This window comes from Periophthalmus magnuspinnatus, chromosome 4, assembly GCF_009829125.3.
Source record: "Periophthalmus magnuspinnatus isolate fPerMag1 chromosome 4, fPerMag1.2.pri, whole genome shotgun sequence".
Classification (NCBI taxonomy): Eukaryota; Metazoa; Chordata; class Actinopteri; order Gobiiformes; family Gobiidae; genus Periophthalmus; species Periophthalmus magnuspinnatus.
In genome coordinates, this window is record NC_047129.1 from 11,495,887 (window position 1) to 11,521,473 (window position 25,587).

A 25,587-nucleotide genomic window follows, 5' to 3' on the forward strand; every position below is an offset into this window, starting at 1 on the left:
TTCATGAACAGTCTGCCACTATAAAGAAAAAGTGCAGCCTTATCAGGAGCTGTTTACCTCGGCTCAGGGAAAAGCGGTTTCCTCACTCAAGTGTTGCCAGCTCTCTCCTGTCTGCCGTCACTACAGGCTACAGCGACACCACTACAGAGGCACAGCAAAGCTAACATTTATATCTTAAGAGAGATCATAGCTGTTTAATGGTAAGACATGCATTATGTGATAACTAATGGGATATGAACTATAAACAGTAGAGGTTTAACCTGGGGAAAAATCGAAAATGAATCCCAGACCACTGCATACTAATTATCTTGTAGGGATTATTAATTATGTAATTTTCATTATGAATAAATCAAACATTTTATACAGTATACAATATGCAGCTCTAATTGAGGTCCATCCATTTTATCATGTCCTTTTTTAGTGTTGCAGTATTACCCTGTTGTGAATTGCAAACAGCTTGTTCATGCAGTGGCCTTTGTTGGAGATAGTCACCCTGTGAAGGGCCCTCTAGACCAATCCAATTGGCTATTCACACAATAGCTCCAGTGTCAAAAAGACTAGACAACCATTAACTAGTTCAATTAATTAAACACACCACTTGTTACACACAAGCCAGCACAAAAAACACTGAAGTAGTTAGTGATATCAACCTGTATCCTTGTCCCCTTTTTGGCCACTTTTGACTTGTGAAGCCTCAAGTTTGACAGAAAACTATTATTATAAAAGTCAGTTAAACTTCATATTCATATAAGAAGATATCAGACTTCAGGTATGGTGGAGAGCATTTCTTTTAAAGGACAATAGATTTTTTTTTTTTTTTTTTTACCTTTGTATCTAAATGCTCTGGATGAGCAGACAGACTATTTTGTACCTTGCCTAGGTACAAAATCAGTACAGACTGTGTGTACATTTAAATCAGTCAACAATGTCTCCCAAAAATACAATGAATGACAACTCTAGTGATGTTCACACATGAGAACACAACAACCCAAAGAAAAATGCTGATGGCCATACAATTTTAAGTTCCATCTGATTTTCAATCTAATATAATAACTGTGTATGTCCAAACAGTTATAGGTACCGCATCTTATCTGTTACTTTAGTAGTTTATGAACACACTGAACTTTATGTACTAGTATAATTTGTAAAACTCTGCTGTACAAGGTTGCAATATAAAAAGTGCCCCAGTGAAATACCAAACGTTATCACAAAAAGCCCATGTTTAAAGGTCTCTGATTAACATGACTGCAGCAAGGCCCACACCTCCACATGTTCCCTGCCTGGCGCGTGCCTCCATTAGTTTGCCTATAGCCCGGCCGGTCCAGTGTGGCTCCTGACCTTCTCCTCTCTCCATGGCTCGAGTGGCTATTGATTGGATCTTGGCACACAGTGTACAAACACCGAGATAAGGAGAGGGAGAGAGAGACAGAGAGAGGGAGGGAGAGATACAGAGAGGGAGAGAAAGAGAGAGCCAGACTGCAGTGCCCACTCCACTTCCTCCTCCTGTTATGGACCAACAAGAAAAGAAAAAGTTTGGTGACTGCACTCCCACACACAGTACCTGACATCAGACAGAGTTAAGGCTAAAATGCAATCATATATTAAGTAATAAAGTCAGATTATACACAGCATTTGGACTTGTTCACGCCTTTCAAGAGCAGCAGATATTTATGTCTTACATCACATTTCATTGAGTTACAAAGTGCTAAAACTTCTCAGAAGAAGAGTACTTTATCCATTTGTATTGATCCTTATGAGTCCTTATGCTGGAAGAAATGATTGTGAATCCAGTCAGTGAGAAATTGGTCTAAAACTGAACATTTTAATAAGCCTATACCTGACAGATTCCCTTAAGTCCAAACTGGTGCTAGATGTTTTTCAGAGAGCAGTCATTCATTTAAACTGATACTGGTGCTGCATTTAGATTTTAGATTTTCATAATAAATTCTAATACAACAATAGCACCATCAGGATTGTTTTGATCTTCTTTTCATGTACTTCAGTCGTTAGACATAATTCTTAATATTTGTCTAATAAATTATATTTTTTTACAAAATGTATCCATCATAGAGGCCTGTAGTTGACTTCATTTTAAGTTTGACGTAAGTTTAGACCTGGCCAGTGCAGTGTTGTGCCCATAGAGGTCTCCTGTCTACACTCTTTCCATCTGCTCCACAGACGGGGGCCGCGCCATGTCAGAAGTGACTAATAGTGTCACAGCCCTGCCCTTCCCACATCGCAGGAAACCTCAAAGTGCTGCCTCGGCAACTTCAGCTTAGACAGGCAAGAAGAGGCACAAAACGAAAAGACAGACGAAGGAAAAAGAAACGCTTTGCCAAGATTTTGTGGTGGCCAAATATGGAGTCCTCAAAGGCAGATGGCAGGACGACACCAGACGACTGTACCGAAACAAGGCGGCAGTTTGAAAGCACGAAGTCATCTTTTCAAAGAGTTCTGTTGGTTTGGAGTGTGTTGAAGATGTGTTTTTGTGTGGGTCTCCGTGGACACTTGGATGCCTCAGGGGAGAGGAGAGGCAGAATCTGTCAGAGTCGCTCAGAAAGACAAGAGACCAGAGGAAGAGGAGCAAAGACATGAACCAAGCGCAGGGAGCAGGGGCAACTAAAGCCTCCCCTGTGGTGGCATGGCTCAGGGAACTGTTTGCACTGCGGAATTTGACTTTTTAGGAATAAAATGTTGGTGCTAGGGCTATACTCAACTAAATAAATTATTGGCCCGTCTAAATGCATGCCCAGTGCATCGATTTATGGACTAAAAGGGGGAGCAGCATAGCACTGGCAAAAGCTTGCCAAATTTTTTACTGGGAGTGGCCAGAAAAAGATCTTCATAAGTGAAAAAGCAGCTTAAACTGTCCAGTAAGTCCCCAAACTTTAACTAACTGCTCTCTCCGCTCTGCTATGGGGCATATAAATCCTTACAATCTAATAAAACCAAGGTCGACTAGACGCCATCAAACTATAATTGAACAAACAACTAAACGGCAATAACCCTAGCTGCTTTTCTTGTTTTACAAAAATGTCTATTATTATTATTAATCTGTATAATATTAAAGGACTACAACAAAAAGGAAGCAAACAAGGAAACTCCAAAACACCTGACCAATCACATCCACAAGATGCAACCCAATGCTTAGTCAAATTACTAACAGTTACAGCTCAGTCTCAGTTTAAAAGTAAAATGCAAAATGAGTAAATCCACTGAGGTGGGCACTGTAGATCATATAAGTAAAAGGTTATGCTATTGTCCATCTTGTCCCTTAACCTGGTCCAGAGCAAGTTAACTCACAATACCATTGGATCAAACTCATGAAAATTAACTAGCTTTAAGACCACAAAAACCCATAACTTTGAAGTTAAATCAAACAAAACCCGTCTCCTCATTTCTTGCTATGAATGATAGATGAGATGTTAGCTGACAATCACCAAAAAACAGCTTGTTCTTGCCTCCCCACTTTCCCTCCACAGATCTGAGAGTTTCCTGAACAGGTGAAATCCACTCTGCCTCTAAAGTCTCAATCGGCTGTGGAAAATGAGTGCAGAGAATTGAGAAGCTGATGTGGAAATCATATTCAAATCCTTTTAGTTTGCCCTTTTCATTCACCATAGAACTATTCCATCTCCCCTTCTATCTCCTCTATCTCCATGCCTCCAAATCTACAGTTTTCCTCCCCACTCAATTAAAAAGACTTCTGCAGTGCAACGTGGCCCAGGTCTGAAAATCCTTTTAGGTAAAAAATGTTCGTCAATAATTGTCGCAGCTCTCATTATGACAAAGAAGAAAGACGTTGACCTTTCTTACAGTATCTGAACCTACCAGAGCTGGCTGTACAATGGAGATTCGGAATACATTACAGAAAACAAATTAGTCAGCATGATAGAAGAATGCCACCGCAAATAACCCGCGCTCTTATTTCCTTCCCCGTGAGATTATTATAGCCGACAGAAGGTTAAAGCTATTGTCCTCTGCATAAGGCACCAAAACAGCAGCTATACGTCGTCTTTAAAGTTTGATGTGGTCAGAAAGCTCTCCTCATCCCTTCTTCTGTGTGATGGGGAGATGGTACCAGAGTGAATGCCAGTGAACCAGACATTGAGGGAGATGTAAGCGGGCGGGGCTGGGCTGTCTGCCACGGAGGCCCACAGAACATAAAGAGGAAAATATGACCATAAAAGATGTGTATGACTATGCATACTAATACTGAGACTGTGCGAGTCAAGACGTGTCAGGGCCCCCTTTCGGCGTATCCGGTGTCACGCAGGGAATTGTAATGCATTTGAATTAGGATGAAATAGGCTGTTTAAGGGAGAGGTATGTTAAGACTGTTGGTTTTGTGGTGTAGATGGGTAAAAAAAAGGAAACAGACAGGGAAGAAACTTTCTTAATATAGCCTCATTAGTAGCTTTTATTATGCATATCAGGTGCGTGCTGTTAAGGTGCGAAAATAGACTTTTAAACAGGTTTCTCAACTTGTAATGAAAACGAAATGTAGTCTGTAAATGTTATTTTTATAATGCGGAGAGCAGACGTAGATCGAAGGTTAAGGAAATGTAGTGAATGCTTGGATTTGCGATATAGATGACAGTGTCCTTGGTCAAGTTAAAGGTGTACAATGTACCTTTCCTGGTCGAGGATCCGCCACCGACTTGTCTCTAAAGATTTAATGTCATGTGTGTGTAACGTTCCACGCAAAGTAATAACATCTTCACTGAAACCAGCAGGTGCCTGAACCTCCATCAAAAAAGTTACATAGTACAACTTTAAAATTCAAGGGAAGGCAGAACATGAAAGTCTTTGATGGGATATAGAGCAAACTCCATGTTGTTTGAGCAGTTCATGCCTCCTCCTCGGGACATCAGGAGAGGAGACTAGAATTAGCTCTGCGCCTGGTATTTATTGATCTGAAACCCGAGTAGCGAGTAGTAAGTAAAAAATGGATTCTTAATATAAACTTTAAATGGAATGTGGACAGCTACAGTAACCTGACCATACCTGTGTTCAGAGAAGTGTGTTTTTTTACGCACACTGAAGGACAAACTATGGATCCTTTTTATTAAGGTTACCCTAAAAACATGCATTAAAAGTTATGACTTCAGCAGTTCCATTTTATATCTTCATACCCATTTATGGCACATTTCTAAATACTCTTTCACCAGTATCATTACCCCTGAGTGTGTCACGCTTTCTTCATTTCAGACTTGTGTATTTTATCATCAGTTGCTTCTCATAAATAGCGGTACTTTCATGGTGTGCTGCGTGCTGCATGCTTTCCCTGACGGATGTTGGAGGACAGAAGAAAAAGTCGTAATCTCTCAAGCATTTCTAATGAGTTTTTCTCCTACAATTATTTGATAAGAGCAGACAGGACTGGAGGCAGCGTGCATGATACACTAGCTCCTACTGGTGAGGTGAGAGCTGTGCTGATTACACACACTGCATTCACACTCACACAGCCGCCAGCTTACAGTCCGTCATCTCAGGGTTCTGCACTTCTAATAAGAACACGAGAGGCTCAAGTCATCACCGCAGGCACACCTAACACGCCCATGTGGGACAAGTAATGCCCAATGCAAACCTTTGCACTGGATTCTCTTCAGTCATGGGGACAATACAGCACTCACCTCCTTAAAGCCAAATCAAACCTACACATCTACTTATTTAGACATAATTAGTAATAGAAAATGGCACAACATAAATAAACTCAAACATGTTTCAAACGAAGCCAGATGGATGGATCTAGATATCAAACATGACTATATAATAAAAATTGTAATTAATGAGGAAGCCCAAACCTTTTTTTTAAAAAAATAGACTGCTGAAGATTTTAAGATTTATAGTAGTACAAGTATGTACTTGTACCTATTGTAGGTACCGTAGATGTACCGATAATATTTTTTTTTATGAAATTGTTTAAAACGTCAATTGATTCTCAGGTTCTTTCAACTTTAAAGTATTCATAACTTATATTTTTTTACTGAAGAGGAAATTTGATTGGAAAGAAATTCATTTGGAGCTTCTTACTTTAGATTTTAGATTTTTTGGGGAAAAAATATGAATACTTATTGCATATTTAGTCATGGTTTTCTCATGATTAATATTATTTTTGTTTATATTTAGGTGTTCAATTATGAAATTTTTATTAATTATTATCAATTATTAACACTATGTGGTACGTGACATGCTTTTGGATGAACCTTGGGGACTTGACTTACCACGCTGAGGCCGAGTTGCTCCCTCTTCAGGTAGGGCAGGTTCCTGCGCTCCAGGTTGCCGAGGTAGTGCTGTAGTCTGGAGTAGGTGTAGGGGTAGCAGTAAGCGAACTGGTATACGTCATCCTCGCGGTCAAAGCAGAAGGCAAAGGACATCACATAGTTGCGACGATGATCGGGACAGCGGTAGTAATACACGTTTTTGGGAGGGAGCCTCTGCCTGCAACAACAGAAGTATATATATATATATATATATATATATATATATATATATATATATATATATATATATATATATATATATATATATATAGAGAGAGAGAGAGAGAGAGAGAGAGAGAGACTTTAAAAAACCTTTTCTTTTTCAAAAACAAGTAAGTTCTTCAAATGCTATGACTACTAAAGTAAAGTTCATATCATCACAACACACAATCTATACTGACATAAGCCATTATCAAGTACCTCTAACCCATTCCCAGATCATGAGCTAATCTTGGTCAATTAGCTGAACGATCTATGCTGTATATTTAGGAACCATGAATAATAAGCAGCCCAACAAATAGTATGGAGATTAAAAAAATACTGAATTTCATTTTGTTGCATCTAAATGTTTTTTGTCTTTCTACCACTTTCCCTGGTTTCCTGTTTCCTTCCAAAACTTCCTTGTCTTGTGTCAGTCACCACGTTGACCCTGACAGTTAGTGCTGAGGAGACCAGGCTCTGGGAATTAGAGCGTCGCCATAGCATCTTTGGCGCGTGCACACAGAGCCGGATAAAAGGAGGCAGCCGATGAGTGATTGGTGTGTTTGAGGCGCTGGGAGTCAGGAGAAAGGTGGAATAAGGAGATAAGACGGAGATGAGAAAGCACAGCAATGGCAGATCTGGCCCTGATACGAGTATATGGGAAGGTGTGCGCACTCTGCGGGCAACTGTCGCGTGTAGGCAAGGCCGGCTGGTGAGCTCACATCCCCCGCGCAAGATCAGATGAAGATTTTATCGGAGCTCTGATAGGAATGGGACTAGATAATCAACAAACAGGGGACACTGCTCTGCTGTTAGCCTGACAGAGTGAACCTCTCCTTCTGAGTCACCCTGGAAACACATAGGACTTTTATGTGTTTGCACAGCCTCCTAATGCACCATCTCCTGCTATGGCCCTGCATCTGAATTCACTGCATATGCGCTCTAAACTCTCGGAATATGCTCCTGCAGACAGCAAGAGGAAGAAAACGCTTAAACAAAAACAGAAAGAGAGAGAAAGTCTAGGGTGATTATTCCCTGGGAGAAGAGGGCAAGTATATATGCATGTGGTGATAAACTGTGAATACTAATGTGGTCAGCAGCTAGCGAAACCACGCCCTGTCTGTCCAGTGAAGCTCGAGCTAACCCTGCATCCTCCAGCCTTCCCCAAGAAAATAACATTCAGCTCAAAGTGGCTATTTCTGTAAAAGAATGTTCATATTACCAAGACCTTAGTGTGATTCAAAATGACCGACAAAGGACACAGTAGATTTCCAATGACAGTGGGACATAAAGCCACCCACACACTGGTGTAGTGCTGGTGCCAGGCCTCTGAGGTGTGGGTTAATTAAAATAAGATGACACCTCACCTTTTGACATATCTCTCCACTTGGCTCTGCCCATCTAAGCAATCCCAGGCCTCCCCTTTTCTCCCTCTCCTTCTGCGTTCTGGTGCCGCGTGACCTTGCCGCAAACTGAAAAAGTCCTGGCTATTGATTTTAATTACTGCCTTCTTGTCCCATCACAGCATTATGGTTATAGGCCAGAAAAATTGCTTCATGTGAAAGGAGAAGTTGAGGGGCTCTACCTGGAGTTCGGAAGCACACAGTCAGGCGCACAAGAATTAACATTCACCATATCCCCAGCACATGCAAAATAATGCACATATTCCCATTGGTTTTTATCGGAACGCTGTGGCTGCTCCAGCTCGGCAGCTGGCAATTTGTTTTATCTAAATAGTAGCTCCCAATGCCTCTCTCCCCTGCCCATCTCCTGACGTGGTACAGTGCTGTCGTTCCCAAACAGAATTATCACCGCGTGGGACTGACGGAAAAAAATTGCAGAAGCTTCCCCCACATGATAACGTGCTCACACATGGTTTTACAATTCAGTGATTACAGAAACACAGACAGGGCAATATGCAAAGAGTCAGAGAGTGGAAAAGAACAGCAAACAGTGTGCCAGCAGCATCAAGGTCATTGCTTTTGACACTGAGCACTGGGACAAGTCAACTTCTAAAGCTTCTCACTGTGGCTTAGAGAAGAAAGAGGAATCAGGGACAAGTCTAGACTGCGCTGACAAACAGACAAAGAGCCAGGTAAAAACACAAAAGAGAGGCAGCTTGGTAGCGCTAGCAGCCTTTAGCGAGGTGTCACTGCGCTGTTTCTACTTCTGAACCATTGGTCGCTACAAACTGGCGCTCTGATTCTGATGGCCCCGGCGTCTCTCTGAAGTCGGGAGATGAAGGCTTGTAAATTGGTAGCTTTCATACAGACGACATCTTGTCTATATTTTTAAATCAATCAAGCGTAGAGGACACGCCAATCACGTCTGCTCCCTCACACATACACACATGAGAGCATGTACGCTGGGAGGCCCACTGCTCAAGCACACGGCAGCACTCACCCAGCCCTGCCTTTTACTTTGTGTTGTTGTTCCTCTCGGCTTGTCAAACGCGCATGCTGCAGACTGTTACGAAGGTTAAATGTCTTCCAATATGCTCACACAGCTGTCAGCCAACACAGCGCCTCATTTAAGGTAAATATTCAGCACGCTAGGCAAACATTTCACAGAGAGAGGCGTACTTCTGTTCTTTCAATGTTACGACACCCATAATAGACACGGTATTTCTTAGCAATCCAAAATGATCTCATATAGGCCCATTGGTCTAATGTGATCCTGTTTGGCAAATAGAAAGCATTTGACTAAAGATTGTCGGGTGTGTGAGTATATTGAGGTGCAAGGAAATCACCTCGTGTGTTATGCTATATATATTCTACTGCTTCCATCCATCTTTTTGGATGCAAATCAAGAGGCAACAAAAGCTTTTGGGGGACACTGTTACTAGGCAACCTGTGTGAGGTTTACCACTTTGTTGGCCTGCTACATACTGTAAAAAGGTAAAGGATATTTAAAATGTTTGAATTTAGTTTATGCCAGCAAGCAGAGGTACAGCTAGAGAACAGTGATGAAGTAAACTGAGTATTGTTGATACCTGACAATACTTGTTTGTAAAAAAGATAGAAAGATTTTTAAAATAGTGTGTGTTCTGTTACCATGTCTAACTAATGCAGACAAAAAACATATGTGGATGTATATGTGTGTATCTATCAGTTTAATAATGCCCAGTAGTAATATTTTCAGTTTAAATGTAACTGTTTTTTGCAAATACTGTTGTATTGTATGTATGAGCGTGTGTTTTTTTCTTCCTGTATACATTCCCTATACAATCCTGATTCAGTTACGCAACTTTATTATAGGTCATCAAACTAGTGTATAGTGTACATTATAAGCACATCAAACAGCATTCTAACAGTAACGTCCGAGTGAGAAAATAAATAAGATAATATATATATATATATATATATATATATATATATATATATATATATATATATATATATATATATATATATATATATATATATATATATATATATATATATATATATATATATATATATATATATATATATATATATATATATATATATATATATATATATGCAATGAATGCTGGAATTGTTTATTCTGTTGTCTATGGCCTGCCTTTTTAAGTAAGAGTAAGATGTTTACAGCCAGCTCTAGTACTTGAAATATGGACTTTCTTCTGTGTGGAGAGACGTGGGCAGGACTCCTGTGGAGACAACACACCGTTAGCAGCCTTTGACAGTCAGAAGCAGCTCTGTGATGAGGCTGATACATGACACACCAGGACACTTACACATTAGAACACAACCAGGAGGAACCAATCCATCAGACAAAGCCATGCTACCTCCTACTGCAAACTCTCCACTGTGTTCATCCAGTATTCAACAAAAGTGATTCTGCACAAGATTAAACATGGTCAGGTGCTCTCATAAGCCCCTTTATACGAGTTCACACTGCAGCCAACATAAAAAGTTATTTCCTCAAAGCTTAAAATCCGCACATAAATCTTGAAAAGGTTTGATGTTTACAAGTGTAGCCCATGTCCCAATGATCCAGGAGTGTGCATTTTATCACAAATCTGTCCAGATATCTGTTTTTCCACAAAATATATATTTACTATCACTAATTATTCTGTGGTTCAATAAATTCACTGCTTAAAATCTAAAGTGGATTTTTCTTACTTTATCCATAAAACCATTATCACCTTTAAGCAGGAGATGGAGCAGCGCTTTTCTTATATGCAAATGTTATCCTCTAAATACAGCTCTGTGTGCACACTATTGGTGGCTGTATCTGGGAGTCCTAATCTGTTCTTTTGTGGATCTGATAAAATGGAGGCAGATGTACAAGCCTCATACATTCATATGAAGGCCTTTTATCAGACAAGAGGCACCGCCAATGGAAAGACGAATGTACGCTTTTAGAATTTTGCTTTAAAATATATTCTTGAAATCCGCTTGAGTTCCCTTTATAAAATAAGATTAAAGTAACACTATGCAAATGTTATTCCAAATACTATGTATTTAACAAATACAAAAAAACCCAAAAACAATTTAAAACTGTCAAAGTTATCATTAGTGTCTCCAGTATCCAGACAATAAAGGTTAAAAGTTATTTATTATGCTGGCGAGTCAAGTAAAATCTAGGATTTACATCATGTTCAGATCCAAACAAAAAAGCAAGCAAACACTGACCTTTTCAGAAAAATTCATAAAATTTGAACTATAACTTTTGAGTTATAAAATCAGAAGGACAAACCAATAAACAAATGCTGGCAAAAACTAAATCTTGGCCAAGGTAACAATACTACCTCTGCAGAGGTAACACGGGGTTTGTCACGATTACAGCCCAAAAAGTAAAAAAGTAAAAAACACAAAAAATAACTATAACATATGCAATCATGTTTTATTGGTTTTAACTATGTTATACTGTTTTCACTCATTATTACCTTACTCACTGTTGTATTGTAAATGTATTTTGTGCACCTACCCCATTAGGCTTTAAATTTACTTTTTATTCAGACTATCCCTTAATGTTAAAACATTTTGTGTTACAAATATTAAAAAATAGAAGTAAATGATACTAAATGACTATTACTATGACTATTACGCCTTTTGGATCAATAGTGATGTTTACAATGAATACAATGAGATCATGATGTGTATATATGATAGTCTATTGTTAAATCCCACAAATAAAGTATAATACAAGGTTGTGTGAGGTTGTTCCAGGTGAAGCTACACTACATCATATCATTTATCAGTTTAATGTCTTTTGGGAGGTCAGGCCAATTAACAGGAAGAAGCTGATCAGTGAACTCTTGGCTTGGTGGCGCCACATGTCCCCACAGGCTCACAGGGCAGGTGCACATTCAGCTGGGATAATGGGCATCAGAGAAAATACACAGAAGCTCCTAAAACACAATCCACACAGACAGTGAGCGAGCTAATGAAATGATGATGTCAGCTCTGAGTCCCTGCTGTGAGATAGCTGTGATACCAGGCCTCTGTGTGCCAATTGTATGATACAGCATTTCCCAGAGTGCAACAGTATACTCCCATCACAGTACAGAGCAGTGTCTAAAGAGTGCATTAAAAGTGTGCTTAATTGACAGACTGGCGCCAGACTGCTTGTAATCATCTGCACCAAGACAATAAGAACATAAAAGACTCACTCAAATACCCACCGTATCAGATGTATATTGTTTGTGACAGGGCAGAGGATAAATCGTGAGCAGGGCATAACTCTATTTATAGGAGAGATGTCCATTAGTGACGACCACTGTCTGTCTATGTTCAGATGTAATTGGCTCGTAGGTTTACCGACTTGGTTGAATTATCTCTCCGTTATACTGATATGAAACATGGCTCTATATGATGCAGTATGGTGTGACCACTGTGACGTGTCTTCATACTGATTTCACCCTTTAAGTGCATAAAAGTCTGAGAAGGCAAGGTCATGGCTGCATACATGTCTGACTAAACTAATGTATGAGTCAACAGTGTGATCTCACTCTGTTTGACCGTGGCTTTTTACAGAAGAGATGTGAGATTTAGCATTGAGTGAGTGTGGAGTAAGGTCAACTGCACCAGATGAGATCATTGTCTGTAAATGTACTCAGGGGAAGGCAACATGGCGGACATGACACATTGTGAAATCACTGTTTTATCCAATTCCACACAGAGATGACCTCATCTTTATTCTACGCAGCGCGGCAGTAAAGCATTTGAATGAAATGATTTGAATTGCATGTAACTGTACTGTAACAGCTTTATCTCACAGTGAACATGTAATACATATGAGGGACACAGAGAGGACCTTGTAGATGTAAGAGTCAAAGAAGGTGTTTACAGTCCGAGCACTACAACTAAACTGAAAATTTTTTCACACTAGCTACAATATAAGAAGTTTTCAGATGGATGCGAGGTCACCCTGAGGTCAGGTTGGGGCTTGCGTGCTGAGCTGAGTTGTCCTGGTTGAATTCTGTGCTCCCTTGTGTATCTCACGTCCCTCTCTACCTCCTTATTCCCTGGGGGCCTTGGTGGCCTTGGTGTGGAGATGCCAGCCTGTCTGCTTGCATTTCCCTTGGCACAGGGGTGGCAGCTGGGGGCCTGGCTGCCCTGTCTGCCTCATAGTCCTTGCTGTATCGCACACATGCACAGTGTTTCCATTCACAGCTTGCAGCCAGACTGGTGTCAACGGTGCGCGGGTGCCAGGGGTAGCATGCTTCATGGGAGGGAGAGGTGCAGGCCGGGAGGGGAGGGGAGCGGGCTCTCAGACAGCCAGATGCTGCCAATTAACTTGTGCGGCCGCCACAGGGCTGTAGGGAGCGAGTCTGGCACCTGTGCCTCCAGCCCCTCCCAAAACTCACACATGTTCAGCACACACTGGCTCTTATGGAGGATGACAGGCGGCCAGCCAGAGAGAGGGAGGAGCCCCTGAAGCCCAGACCTCCCAGAACTGCTGCTGACCTTTCTTAAATAAAGGGCACTTTTCACAATAAACAGCAACAGGTTGGCAGCATAAGATGATTGTGTGGATGTGTTTTCCAGGCCAGCCTGTGTCGCTGATTATCCTAGACACAAGAAATTACTGGCTATTACAGAGAAGAGCCGCTGGCAACTGCAGCCAAGGCCACATATCCTTAAAGGCTTACAGCAACCACAATCAACAAACATCCGCTGGTCACAAATAATGTGATTCTATTTCAAAGTAGATTTTTGTTGGGAAGTTAAGGTCTGCATTTGACCCATCCTTCAATGCATGACAGAGCAATGGGCAACCAACTGCAGAGCTGCAGTCACTGAACTAGGATCAGATGTACCTAATCGCAAAACTGTAAAGAAACCTTTTGATAATTTTCTGTTTTTCTCAATGTATGTTCAGTTAAGATAGTGGACAGGTATGAAAAACACACACGACAATAACTTTGGTTCTTGCCACAAACTCAGTACTTTAAACCTATCTTTGGCTTATGTGACCCGAGTCCAGCACAAAATAATTTTTCTTCCACACAGTTCATTTTAAAAGAATCAATATTTGATACAGCCTCTCACAAACAAATAGCCTCGTCGAGTGACACAAAGTGAAAAGGAAACTAAAGCTCCTTTGGCTTTTGGGAAGAGGATGGATGTGTAGCCTTGTGCCAGATATTTGTCAACATGAAGCTCACAGTCTGACACAAGACAAATATTCCTCACTGAAAAGATTTCTGCAAGCTCATGAAAAGAGTCAATCTCTCCCCAAATGCAACTTTGCGTTATTCTCCAAATCAGTCGTTGGTTTGGTCACACTTTACTACTTGGTGCCGTACTTTGTGCCAACAAATTACAGGCACAGCTCGTCCACAATGACACCCAGGCTCATTGGGGACCCTGTCCATCAGACACGGACGCTCCAACGCTGCTCTGACTGACAGACGACTTGTCACGGAAGTAAATGGCAGAATATTTTAGTGCACATCGAACGAACAGAGAGAAACAGAGAGACAGAGAGGGAGACACAGAGAGAGAGAGGGAGAGGCAGAGGTACTGGTCCATTACATCAGAAAGCTAAATCATTCGATCCGCTAGAGATCACAAGACGCCACATTTACACACATGTTTTAGTTGAGCTGTGCACACAAATAGATGATCCAAATCCAGTAGAAAGCTTCAAGGCTGGATCAATGCTGGGCTCTGCTTATTGGTCTTAATTGAAGAAAGGGAGCCATGGGAACAAAGGAAGATTCTGACCTTTTGGTTGTCTGAATACACAGAGAGCTAATAAGACATAGTCACATTGTATCATACCATTGAAATTGTCTAAATGGATCAAAAGCTGCTTCTCATTGGAGCCATATGCAAATGGTTCACAGAGGGAGAAAAACAAACCCAACACATAATTGACTAGCCTTGCCATGTTTTTGTCAGTGAATGGCAATTTTCACTCTCCTGTCGAGTGCATGCTGATTATTCTATCAGACAAACAGAGGAGCATGTGATGAAAAGATTGGCAGCACCTCACATGCCGGTGCGGAGAAATGGCCTGTCCGTCTGTCTTTTTGTTTTCCACATTTTCTTCTCTTCCTTCATCTGTGGCTGCGTGTTGGAGTCAAATACCACTTGTCAGGAGAGTGTTTGGACTGACATGAGATAAGAACCAAGCATCCGAGTAATGCCTCAATGCTGCTGTGGTGATGGAAAATATACAGGGCTAGGAAGGATCTTATGAAATGTGCTATATATAAGAGCATAACAGGAGAACAACAGGAACCAATAGACATAAGCTTCCAAAAAAGGAGAGCAGACTATACGTGTAGTTGATGAAGTAGATTTTTTTCATTAAATGTGAGATACAAGGGTTTTGTCTATTGACTCTGGATTTCAACAAAAAATCATATGGAGATCTAACCATGAAATCTCCATAGAAATGTTGCAATAAACATATTACACTGCTGACATGTCTGTACTCACTTGTGTTTATTTTAGTTTTACTAAGATCACCAAAGTATAAATATGTAAGTGACTGCATGTTCTGGGTTATCGGAGAGGTGGCCTGGAGGTTGAGTGGCAGCACTCTTGTCTCACAGAAAGAAGGTTTTGGGACTGGTCTGGGTGGGTTTCCTCCTGGCACTCCATTTTCCCTCCTCAGCCCAAAACATGCACAATAGGCCAAATCCTCTAGCAAAGTTGGTACTGACCGAGCCCAGATCTGGAGATGGTTCCCACTGTTTTCAACAGGGCGCCCCAGCAGGATTAAAGGAAGGACTATAAAGTGTACCTTGACCTTAATACTGTTGATAGAGGAACACAGATTATAATGTTAGTCATGTATAAAGAACTTGTTATGAAGGTTAAAAAAAAAAAAAAAAGATTTGTTTATCCAAGCACAGCAAAAGAGTCCAGCATTAGCTGAAGGGTAGCCACTGGTAGAAGAAGAGCCTTGAACTGGTGCTCGCTGTGAGGTGGTGCTTTTGAAGAGACAGCACAAAGGCAGAGGCTGAATTGAAAGTCTTTGAGGATTAAATTTCCAAGAAATTGATTTGTGCCATAATCAGATGGCTGCCACCAGAAGCTGAAAGGGTTAATGTGAATCTACTGCTGCTCAACAATCCCTGTTGTATTTATTATATTTCCTCACTTGTAGTTTTGCTCAGTCGCTTCCACAGTGAAATGAACACACTCCCGAGCACGCACAAAGCGATTATTACCAAATGTACGTCCGCTTGCTTGTGCTGCTCCCACAGGGAAACTAGCTGTACCGCTCCTCCACTCTCATTTTTCATTGTCTGCTTATGATGCCCCATGTGTGCTCACTGACTTTCATTTAACCCATTGGAACACACTCACATGCATGGCTGATGCGCCCCCCTCCTTATTGAGTTCTTCTTACACACACGCACACACAAAATCTCCCCTCTTCAGAGCACTATATTGCATTATAGTGGCCAAAAGCAAGGCGTGTCCCACAGGATACAGTGACTTTTACTGTCTGTGCTGGAGGAACGCCAAAGCTAAAATACTGCATTCTCACAGCTATAGAGCCCCATTTGCAAACCCAGCAGTAAACATTTACTACTTAGACATATATATCTATAAAATAAATGTTTCTGCAGTCCCAAAGATGCACAGTGACCCACAGCCCCCACACAACCATTAAAGGCGCAGCCCAAGGACGGCCACAGCAAAGCAGACAGCCACACCAGGCTCTACAAAGACAACACAATTTCACCTCTTATTTAAAAGACATGCAGCTTTGACTCCTCCTGAACAGCTGAAGATATCAGGCTTTTTATTAGTGATGTTTTCAAATGACACTGGCATGCATTTTGAAGACAATTAACTACTAATTATACAGGACACCTTTAAAAAAAACTAAACAAAAAATAAAACACCTAACCACATTCAAAATCTACTGACTATTAGTTTGACTTCTCATCTATTGTGGCCTCAGCTCCTCAAGACAAAAGGGAGACAAAAGTTCATTTAGATATGTTTCTTTTTGATCAATTTGCGACAGCACTATAACTGCCGCAGAGCCCTTTAGCCCACAACCCGAGTTAGCATGTGCGACGTATGGAGCAGGCGTGTTTGTGCCATGAGCTGATAGATGTGTTCTGGGTTTGCAGTGTGATTGAAACCCCTCCTCACCATAAAGCTGTCGCACTTGTGATGGAGTCAGCGGGTCATTTTATGCATCACACCTGTCCCCTGCTCTCCCTGCGCTGACACCCAATCAAACTGCAAAATGGACAGATTTGTTTTCCAGACCTTGAAAGGGGCGCGCGCTCAGGGTTGAATTTCTGGATGTGGGGTGCATATGTGAGGAGTGAATTTTAAAGATGACAACTGAAAAAAAGACTCTTTTGTGGTTAATAAGAGGAGATGAACTCATATATTACTCAAAACAAGGAACACAAGAAATGGGCCATGCGTTCACCTTAATACATTTTTGTAGTAACCAGTTTCTGACGTCTGCTAAGATGTTATTAATGATTGATGTGTTGCTTTTCATAATATTTGACCCATCAAATGAGCTATATTTGTCAATGCATTTACACGCTGTTACGAAAATAGGCAAGTAAATATCAAATGTTGTTGAAAACAATAATTTAAAGCTACAACAAACAAGGTAAAATAGTTATGTTAGATAGGTAGAAATAAGGTAAGATGTATTTTGATGTATTTTGGCTTTATCCATCATCACACAAAACTGGCAGGCAGCTCACCAAAATGAGTCCCTCTTTAACCAGCCAAAGGGACCAAAATCTTTTATTCACTTAACCTTGTACTTAACCCGTCCTCACAGAACAGGTCATCCCACTCCCCAAAATAAATATATAAAGAAATACCTAAAAAAGGAGGCGAGACCCTGGCTGATTGCACCGTAATCTTCGACTGGCAAGACAAATGACATCCATTCCTGTGCGGTGCCTTTAATCAGCTTGTGATAATTAACGCCACACTCCATTGGCCAAACAAATATCTTTGTCAAGGTGCTCGTTGCCGTACAAGTTCTTCTGGTGTTCTTGTAGACAAGCTAACAAGGAAGTCTTTAATTGCCTTAATATTGTGTAGCAGCAACTTTACAGCCTATACCATGGTCTTTGTTGCGGTTACTGTATCACTTGCAATGTGAAAAAACAGGGTTAATGAGACATACAGACAGATTCATTTACAGATCCAGAAGTACTACTAATGGAGCTTTACAATTTGAAAGATATAAAAAAAATTATAATAAATACCTACGAGGTTTTCAGGCTCCATTTAAACAGCCTTTACACCTATAAACTATTGCAGAACAGGACCAGTGCCTTTGCAGAGGTCCGCAAAGTTATTCTGGTTTTCAATATTCTACTTTATTTCAGCCTTTTGTTCTCAATACAAGTTTATTTGTTCATAGACTAGCACACAGTCTCGTCTACTACACAGTATTGTATATTACCTCATTCTCCGTTCCTTCTTTCAAACAAGTACATAAAATATTTCATCAGCGGGACCAGTGGGCAGCAGTGGCATCAGACTTTAATAAAGTGAACGACCTTGCGGGATTGCAGTGGGGGATAGATTAAGTTTGCCTTCCCCTTCCCCAGCCACCTCTATGGGCCTTCTTATCACACACTGGCTTTACTTAATTACCTGCTTTAATTCTCACATTCCTCTAAAATGACCCCCTTGCCGAGACCAGACAAGTTGTTTTAATTAAACAAATGAATATGTCGCTTATCGGCCCGGGATCGGCACTCGCGTTTGTCACGGTAACCGTCAGTGCTGATGATCATGTTATCTGGGAGTTGGCCAGGGTTTGCACCACACGAGGAGGAGAGAGGAAGGGAGAGCCTGATGCTATCTGTTTCTGTGGAGATACGGGTGATCACAAACAGGCCCATTAGATAGAGCAGACATGTCCACTTAGTCACATAGTAATCTGATGAGCTCTATAATGTGGCGTGGTTGCTCGAGTAAATGGTGGTAAAAGGTTTTCTACTAAAGCTGAGAAAGTGAGGCCTGAAAGTGTGTGGGATTAGACAACAGTAAATTCAATAAAAAAAGACTACTTATTTGCCAGTTCTTCCGTATCAACCAAGTTCTCCAAACACTCAGTTGTTTAAAGGCCTGCAAGATTAATTGCAACTCAATCTAAGTCGCAATTTGAATGGATGCAAATAGCACCAATTTCCTCCACAAACAACAACAACAACAGCACTTTAGTCTTTTTGTCAATTCTTTTGGACTCGTTTAAAATGTGAACTTTGAACAGAATCCTTGCAATTCTCAGAATCAGATATTTTACCTAAATTTTCCGCCCTATTTGCTTATTGTTTATAATTTTACTTCCCGGTACCAGTTGAAATATAGAGTTAATAAAGCAAAACCTCAATTCATTTACACAGTACTAAGTTAAATGAACAACAATTGTATTGTATTATATATATATATATATATATATATATATATATATATATATATATATATATATATATATATATATATATATATATATATATATATATATAATTGTTGTTCATGTATTTTTTTTTTATATATATATATTATTGTATTATTCAGCGCAGTGATTCCTTTTTAGAGCATCCTGTAATTTTCTACTATTTATCCAAACCTTTTTTCTCAAACTGCCATGTGACTGGTGTAAAGTGATGATGAATATTTACCATGCATATTATCCCGCCAAACTAAGTCATAATTCAAAAAGCAGAAAAACGTGAACAGAAGCACCAGTTCTTCTGTGCAGCCACAACCTCCCTCACCACCAAAACACTCTATCTACCCCTACGCAATCTCACTATTTCAGCTTTATGTGTTATTGTACCACATGAGCAGCAAAATTACACAGACTGACCACTACTATCAGTGTGTATATCATTTTAGATCAAGAACCATTCCACTTTCTTTCATCTTCAGTCACCATCTTTGTCTAAACTACAGTGGAACAGCCAAATTCTCCTACACTTAATATCAGCAGAATATAATATAAAAATATAATACCTTATTTCAGTTATTTTGGTTGAATAGGAAAATAGTTTACCAATCACTCTTAAAGCCGTAGACAGTGGCCAACTTGTTTATGGGAAATATAGGACAATTTCAGCGTGTGCCGAGGGTTCTTGTGCAGCACTGCCTGACCAAATTTAATGGGAGAAGTGTCAGAGAAGCCATTATACCAGCAGGGGCACGCACAGTCCTATTACATATGGCTGCTGGCTGCTAATGTGTATTAGCAGGAGACAGAGGAAGCAAGGTGAAGATAAGTGATTTTGCAGTAGCTGGATAAGTAGGACACAGGAGGGAGGGAGGGAGTTAGTGAGGGGGGCAGAGGATGGACACCACTGTCAGGGCAATTTCACTCCTGTTTATTATAGTTACACAGCAAAAGAAGCCATATATACCCAACTTGGCCAACAGTTGTGCATGATTGTACAATGTAAAAAAAAAATACCTAGAGAGAAATAAAATACAAAGTTGAATTCACATTTTCAGTCACTTGCATGAACAGCGATAAATAAATAAATACCTGTGCTTGTGAGTCATATAAAGATTTCTAATATTGAATTGTGCTTGTTTTTTAAAGTAGCACCACTTCAGGGCCAGAAGATGACCAGCATCCAATACATCCAATACAACAAAATCAATAATATCACTGATGGAGGTGACATTTGAGCAATGGACTTAGATGTAAAATACAAAAGAGTGTCTGTCTCAACATACTGCAAAATATGATTTTTGTCCGGAACCAGAACATCAACAAACATCAACTGGGTGTAGAACTGATCGTCCCCAAAAAAAAAAAAAAAAACCCAAAAGATGATAAAATGCCAATGATGAGACAGCCTGACCTGAAATTTTGACCTTAAATTCTGTTATGCCAAAAATCTAATTTACTTTTGATTTATTCAACTCTTTGCAAAGCTCTGGGTCTCTATATAGACATTTCCATAGGAAAAAGGTAATTAATATCTTACTGTGTAAGCCAGTGTTGTTAAGGAGTAAGATATTGTTCTTTTTTCAAGACACTAAAACTCAAAGCAGTGATGAATCAACCAAGTTGACCATACCCTCCACAAACATCCATAAATTGCCACATATTAATAGGCAAAATGTTTTTTAGAAAATGCCAAAAAACATGCCTCCACCGTCCATATTCAGATGCCATCACTGTGGACCTCAGATTAGCGCTTTGTCTGTTGACATTCTGGGTTTTACAACAGCGCAGCTGAGCGTCTGATTGCACTGACATGTCAGGCCATAATGCAGGAAGCAGCAGGCCCATGAGTAGATTGGACAGCATTGTTCACTAAATAACGAGATCTGTCTCCTCTCCACCTCTTTAATTATCTTCCTCAGTTATAATTACACACGTGAGGTCCAGGGGACAATCACAGTTTTCTTCTTCTGTCTCTTGTCTGAAGTTAGCTGAGATAGACACTGCACACTGCACTGACACAGCCTGATAATGATTCACAAATCACAGCCAATGGTTATGACAGTAACACTATTTGCATGCATTGATTAGCACGGGCACTAAACATAGGCATTGTGTTTTAAATATGTATTTAATATCACAGAGCTAGTATATTGTGTGTCTGGTAAAAAGGGTGCTTATGGTGCAAAGTTGAGCCTAAGCTCAGTTTAATTGTTCTTTAAAAATCCACATTATTAGAAGCCATAAACAGCTGACACTAGGGGCTTTCATTAAGAATTGTGCTGGACCTGGGGGTCTTTAAGCAACCTTGTAATTCAGTCTTAATGAAGCTGATGAATAAATGATTTGAGCAGTGTGCATGAGGAGTCTGATCCCCACCGGTGGGGATACGGGAGTCCCCCATTGCTCCTTTGGAACCTGGGTATATTTGTAGTCCACTCTTGTCCTTTACCTTTGACCTCAGCTCCTCTTCAGTCTGAAATGCTAATCTCCTCTAAAACTGATTCTCTGGGATGCTGGCATTGGCAGACAGGGCCTGACTCATTCCATCATAAACCACATGGCAGCAGCCTGCACACTCACAGACCCGCACACACATTCTGACAGGTCATATTATTATGACAATGATTATTTCCAATCGTATTGTTTTTCTTAGCTGTGACTTCAAATTGAAGCTAAAAGCAGCTCTCAGAGATCATGCATTCCTACTCTCTGCGCCTGAAAACAAAGATGACAGTAATAAAATGGAGACACAATTGCTTTTTCATTTCATTTCCATCGGGAAATCAGGCTGGGGGACAAATACAGGAGCTGTAATAATAAGATATAAGAAAAAAGCCTATGGCTGTTTTTCCCTGGACAGACCACATGCAGAGGCTGCTGTGGTCAGAGCGGCTCCTTAAGGCCATACAGTATTGGACAAGGAGGTTAAGTGGCAGAAAAGAAAAAAAAACAAAACTGGATGGAAAGCATAGATCATATGTTATGGATGAGACAAACACCTGCTGAGATGGACAAATGCCAGTTAATCAGGCCCAGCCTTCAGAAGAAGAGCGTCTGGTTAACATAATTCTACTTAACCAGGGTTCCTTTTGCTCCAGTACATCAGTGGATGTGGTGCCATGGTTATATTGCTCATTACTGGTGCACATAGAGCAGCTATCTCCACATGAACATCTGAGTTAATGGGCCACAATAAAGACACCACTGTCTTCATTTTATGGCTGACTTTTCTAATGGCCTACTTGGCTCCCATGCCTCTCTCTCAAAGGAGCAATCTCAGTCTCTTTAAGACCTGGGATATTCTTCAGCACAGTGCTTCCTCCTGCCCTATGCCTCCCTCTATCCATCCTCACACCACCCCCACCTCCTCAGCTCTGAGTGCGATGTCAGGAGCCAAGACTCGCCCAGGGCCTTTCCACTGCCTTTAGTTTCATTAGTGGGCCCCAGATGCTTAGCTGCTTACAGAATTATGAAGGGCCGGAGCCAAGCGCCTCCAGATGGGGCCTATCTATATTCAGATGAGCCGTTTCCTCACATTCGGAGCAATCGGGCTCTCATGTCCTACGGTGTCGTCAACAAACACGCTGACAAGCGCAAACACAGACAGCACAAACAGATGCGGGCGTGCACACAGGGCTGCAGAGAGCACGGAGCACACACACAACATGGACCATCCGGACACAACACATTGTTCTCTTTATGGGAAAACAAACATGGCGCCACTGCTGTCTGTGTCAGCTTAAGCTTTTAATGTTGTCTAGTACAAAATGTGACACGCCATTTTAAATAAGCTGGAACATTCAACAGCAGTAAGAGTTAGAAGTGTGTGTTATCATTTGTAATCTATGTTTGACAAATCTGGCTTAACTGTGGAATAACAACAAAGCTTTCATGCCACTCTGGATATATAGCAAGACATGAACATGATAACAGTAACATCATCAAGGTCACTGCACTTGTCATTTGTGTTTTTGTTAAGTTTTTAGGCTTGTCAAAAGTATTGAATATCAGATATTAATCTAAACTAGTTACTCACTTGAACAAAAAGTATCAATACTAAAAACATCTCATAAATGGGACAAGACCTTTCCTTAATAATTTCAGAATTATCTTGAGCTATATTAGAACAAGAATTTAATGACATACAAACAAAAACAAAGTACTGTTATTTATTCTTTTTTTTATTATTGCAGTATAGAGTATCAAGCCTTTTCACAAACAAAAGTTAATATATGTAAAATAAAGTAGTTCACATTTCACTAGATAAAAGATATAACATGGGCCAACTCGAACATCAGCTAATTCTACAATGTAATAAAGAGCCAGATAAAGAGCCGTACTTTGCTGACCACAGAGAGATTGGGCTGTTTAGCTAGTGCAAAGATATGCACCTACTGCACACACTGTCCTGATATGTCCCGTTAATACCGGATAGCATGGCTTTGTGGAATTTTTGAGATACCCATAATCCTTTAGTTGGAGTCAGAGGTCAACTCACCACCGTGCTGAGCAAACCAATAAGGTTTTACCAGCCTATAGCCAACAATAACCCCCTGACACCTCAGTGTTTTCTGCCCAGCACGCACAAACACCACTGATAGACTTCTGTTACATGCATAACAGTGTAATGTTAAGTGCTGAGATATTTTTTGCATCCTGGAGTCTCATCATAAACATATGGCATTCTTGCTATAATTTTAATATAAGACTTGTCGGCACAGCATGGGTCTGACTTACAGTACAGTAACCAGGGGACTGTAGGCTGCAGAAAAAGTGCAACGCGTCATGCAGTTCATTAGAAGATGACACAACCAATTTGTAGCCGTGCCTGCTAAAATCGCCCAAATCTCCCCTGACAAAAGCGTTTAGATGAGAGTGCTGGAAGGCCGGCCGACACTGACATGCGTACCGGGGCTGTAAAGGGGAAAATGAAGTGCCTTTTTAATTCTGCTCCAGGCAAACATAAAACTGTCCAGGTAAGTCATTTGTGGGCTGAATGAGCATCGCAGAGCCAGAAGCAACTCTCCTCTGTGTGGCAGCAGCTCTCACTCACTCTCCTATAGACATACACTTTCTCTGCTTAAATCCCCACATACACATGCACTGCTATAGCACAAACCCACACCACAGCCTTATCCTCATCTAGAAGATTATTAATCTATTTGTTACATTTGGTGCCATTATTTTGCTCCCATAATCCTCTTTCACTTCCTCTGGCAGCTGCCTAATGAGTTTCTGTGAACAAGGAGGCTGCATGTGCTGCTGATGGTTCAGATTGGCTCCTCTCCCTGTTCCTCTCTCTCCTTAATTCCCCTGCTCTTTCCGGGTTTGTCCTACACACAAAATGAGCAGTCTGACATAGAATTAACTATGGGGAAATTGAAATTCACTGCACCACATAACACTATTTCTAACTGCTGCTTATTAATACAAAACCGTTTAACTTGTAACTTTAACCACAAGCATTAAAGTCTATTTTAAACATTGGATGACATAAAATAGTACGTGTATCACCTCCATAGTGTAGTAGTTTGCCTAGAAATTAATGAATGCAATAAATAAGCCACTATTTAGTAGATCATGCAATTGAAAATATTACATACATATAGCAAAGTCCACAATTTGTTGTTGCTAATGTTTTATGACAACTGCAATAATAGTTTGAAATCTAATACCACAAAAATATAACCAGAACTGTCACAGGTGTCAGCATGAAAAGAGCAAACTTGGCTTGGTTGGCTTAACAACAATAACTTTTTTTGTGTAACCAAGGATAATAAGCCTTCATAAAGCACAAACAGATAAATCATAATGAACAAATATTTTTTTTAGGAATAACTCATAACTTAATTAACGGGTTACAGGACACATATTATTCATTCCTGTGTCTTTAATTCCCTCTTAAACATCTCATGTTGGGATTAGTAATTCACATTTCCTAATTTAAACTAATGTCTAGATTTAGAAAACACCCTTTATAAACTTCACCTCTGTTTCAAGTTAGGTATTTAAGCATTGGAACTCCCTCCGCTGTCAACAATGAGTGAACACTATGCTATGCTAATATAGCCACGCATTCTTTGTAAACACAATTTGGGCACAGAATGTGTCTGGTGATGATTTATGAAACTTCACCTGAAAACGCTGGATATTTACCTGCGATGCAACAATTCAGGCAAAATGCAAGCTGAGCATTTTAAAGGGCTCAGAGAAGACAACTCTGGATTAATGAATTAATGAAATAAGTGTGAATGAGGTAAAATACAAT

The 25,587-nt window shown here is 40.4% G+C and overlaps 1 protein-coding gene across 1 annotated transcript in view; it reads right to left on the reverse strand.

The window, feature by feature from the left end:
* agbl4 (AGBL carboxypeptidase 4) overlaps window positions 1-25,587 on the reverse strand; it is a 200,689-nt gene that overhangs the window by 95,888 nt on the left and 79,214 nt on the right. Inside the window, exon 5 of the mRNA XM_055221304.1 lies at window positions 6,228-6,444. Coding sequence (XP_055077279.1) covers window positions 6,228-6,444 — 217 coding nt within the window. The remainder of the gene's footprint in view (window positions 1-6,227; window positions 6,445-25,587) is intronic.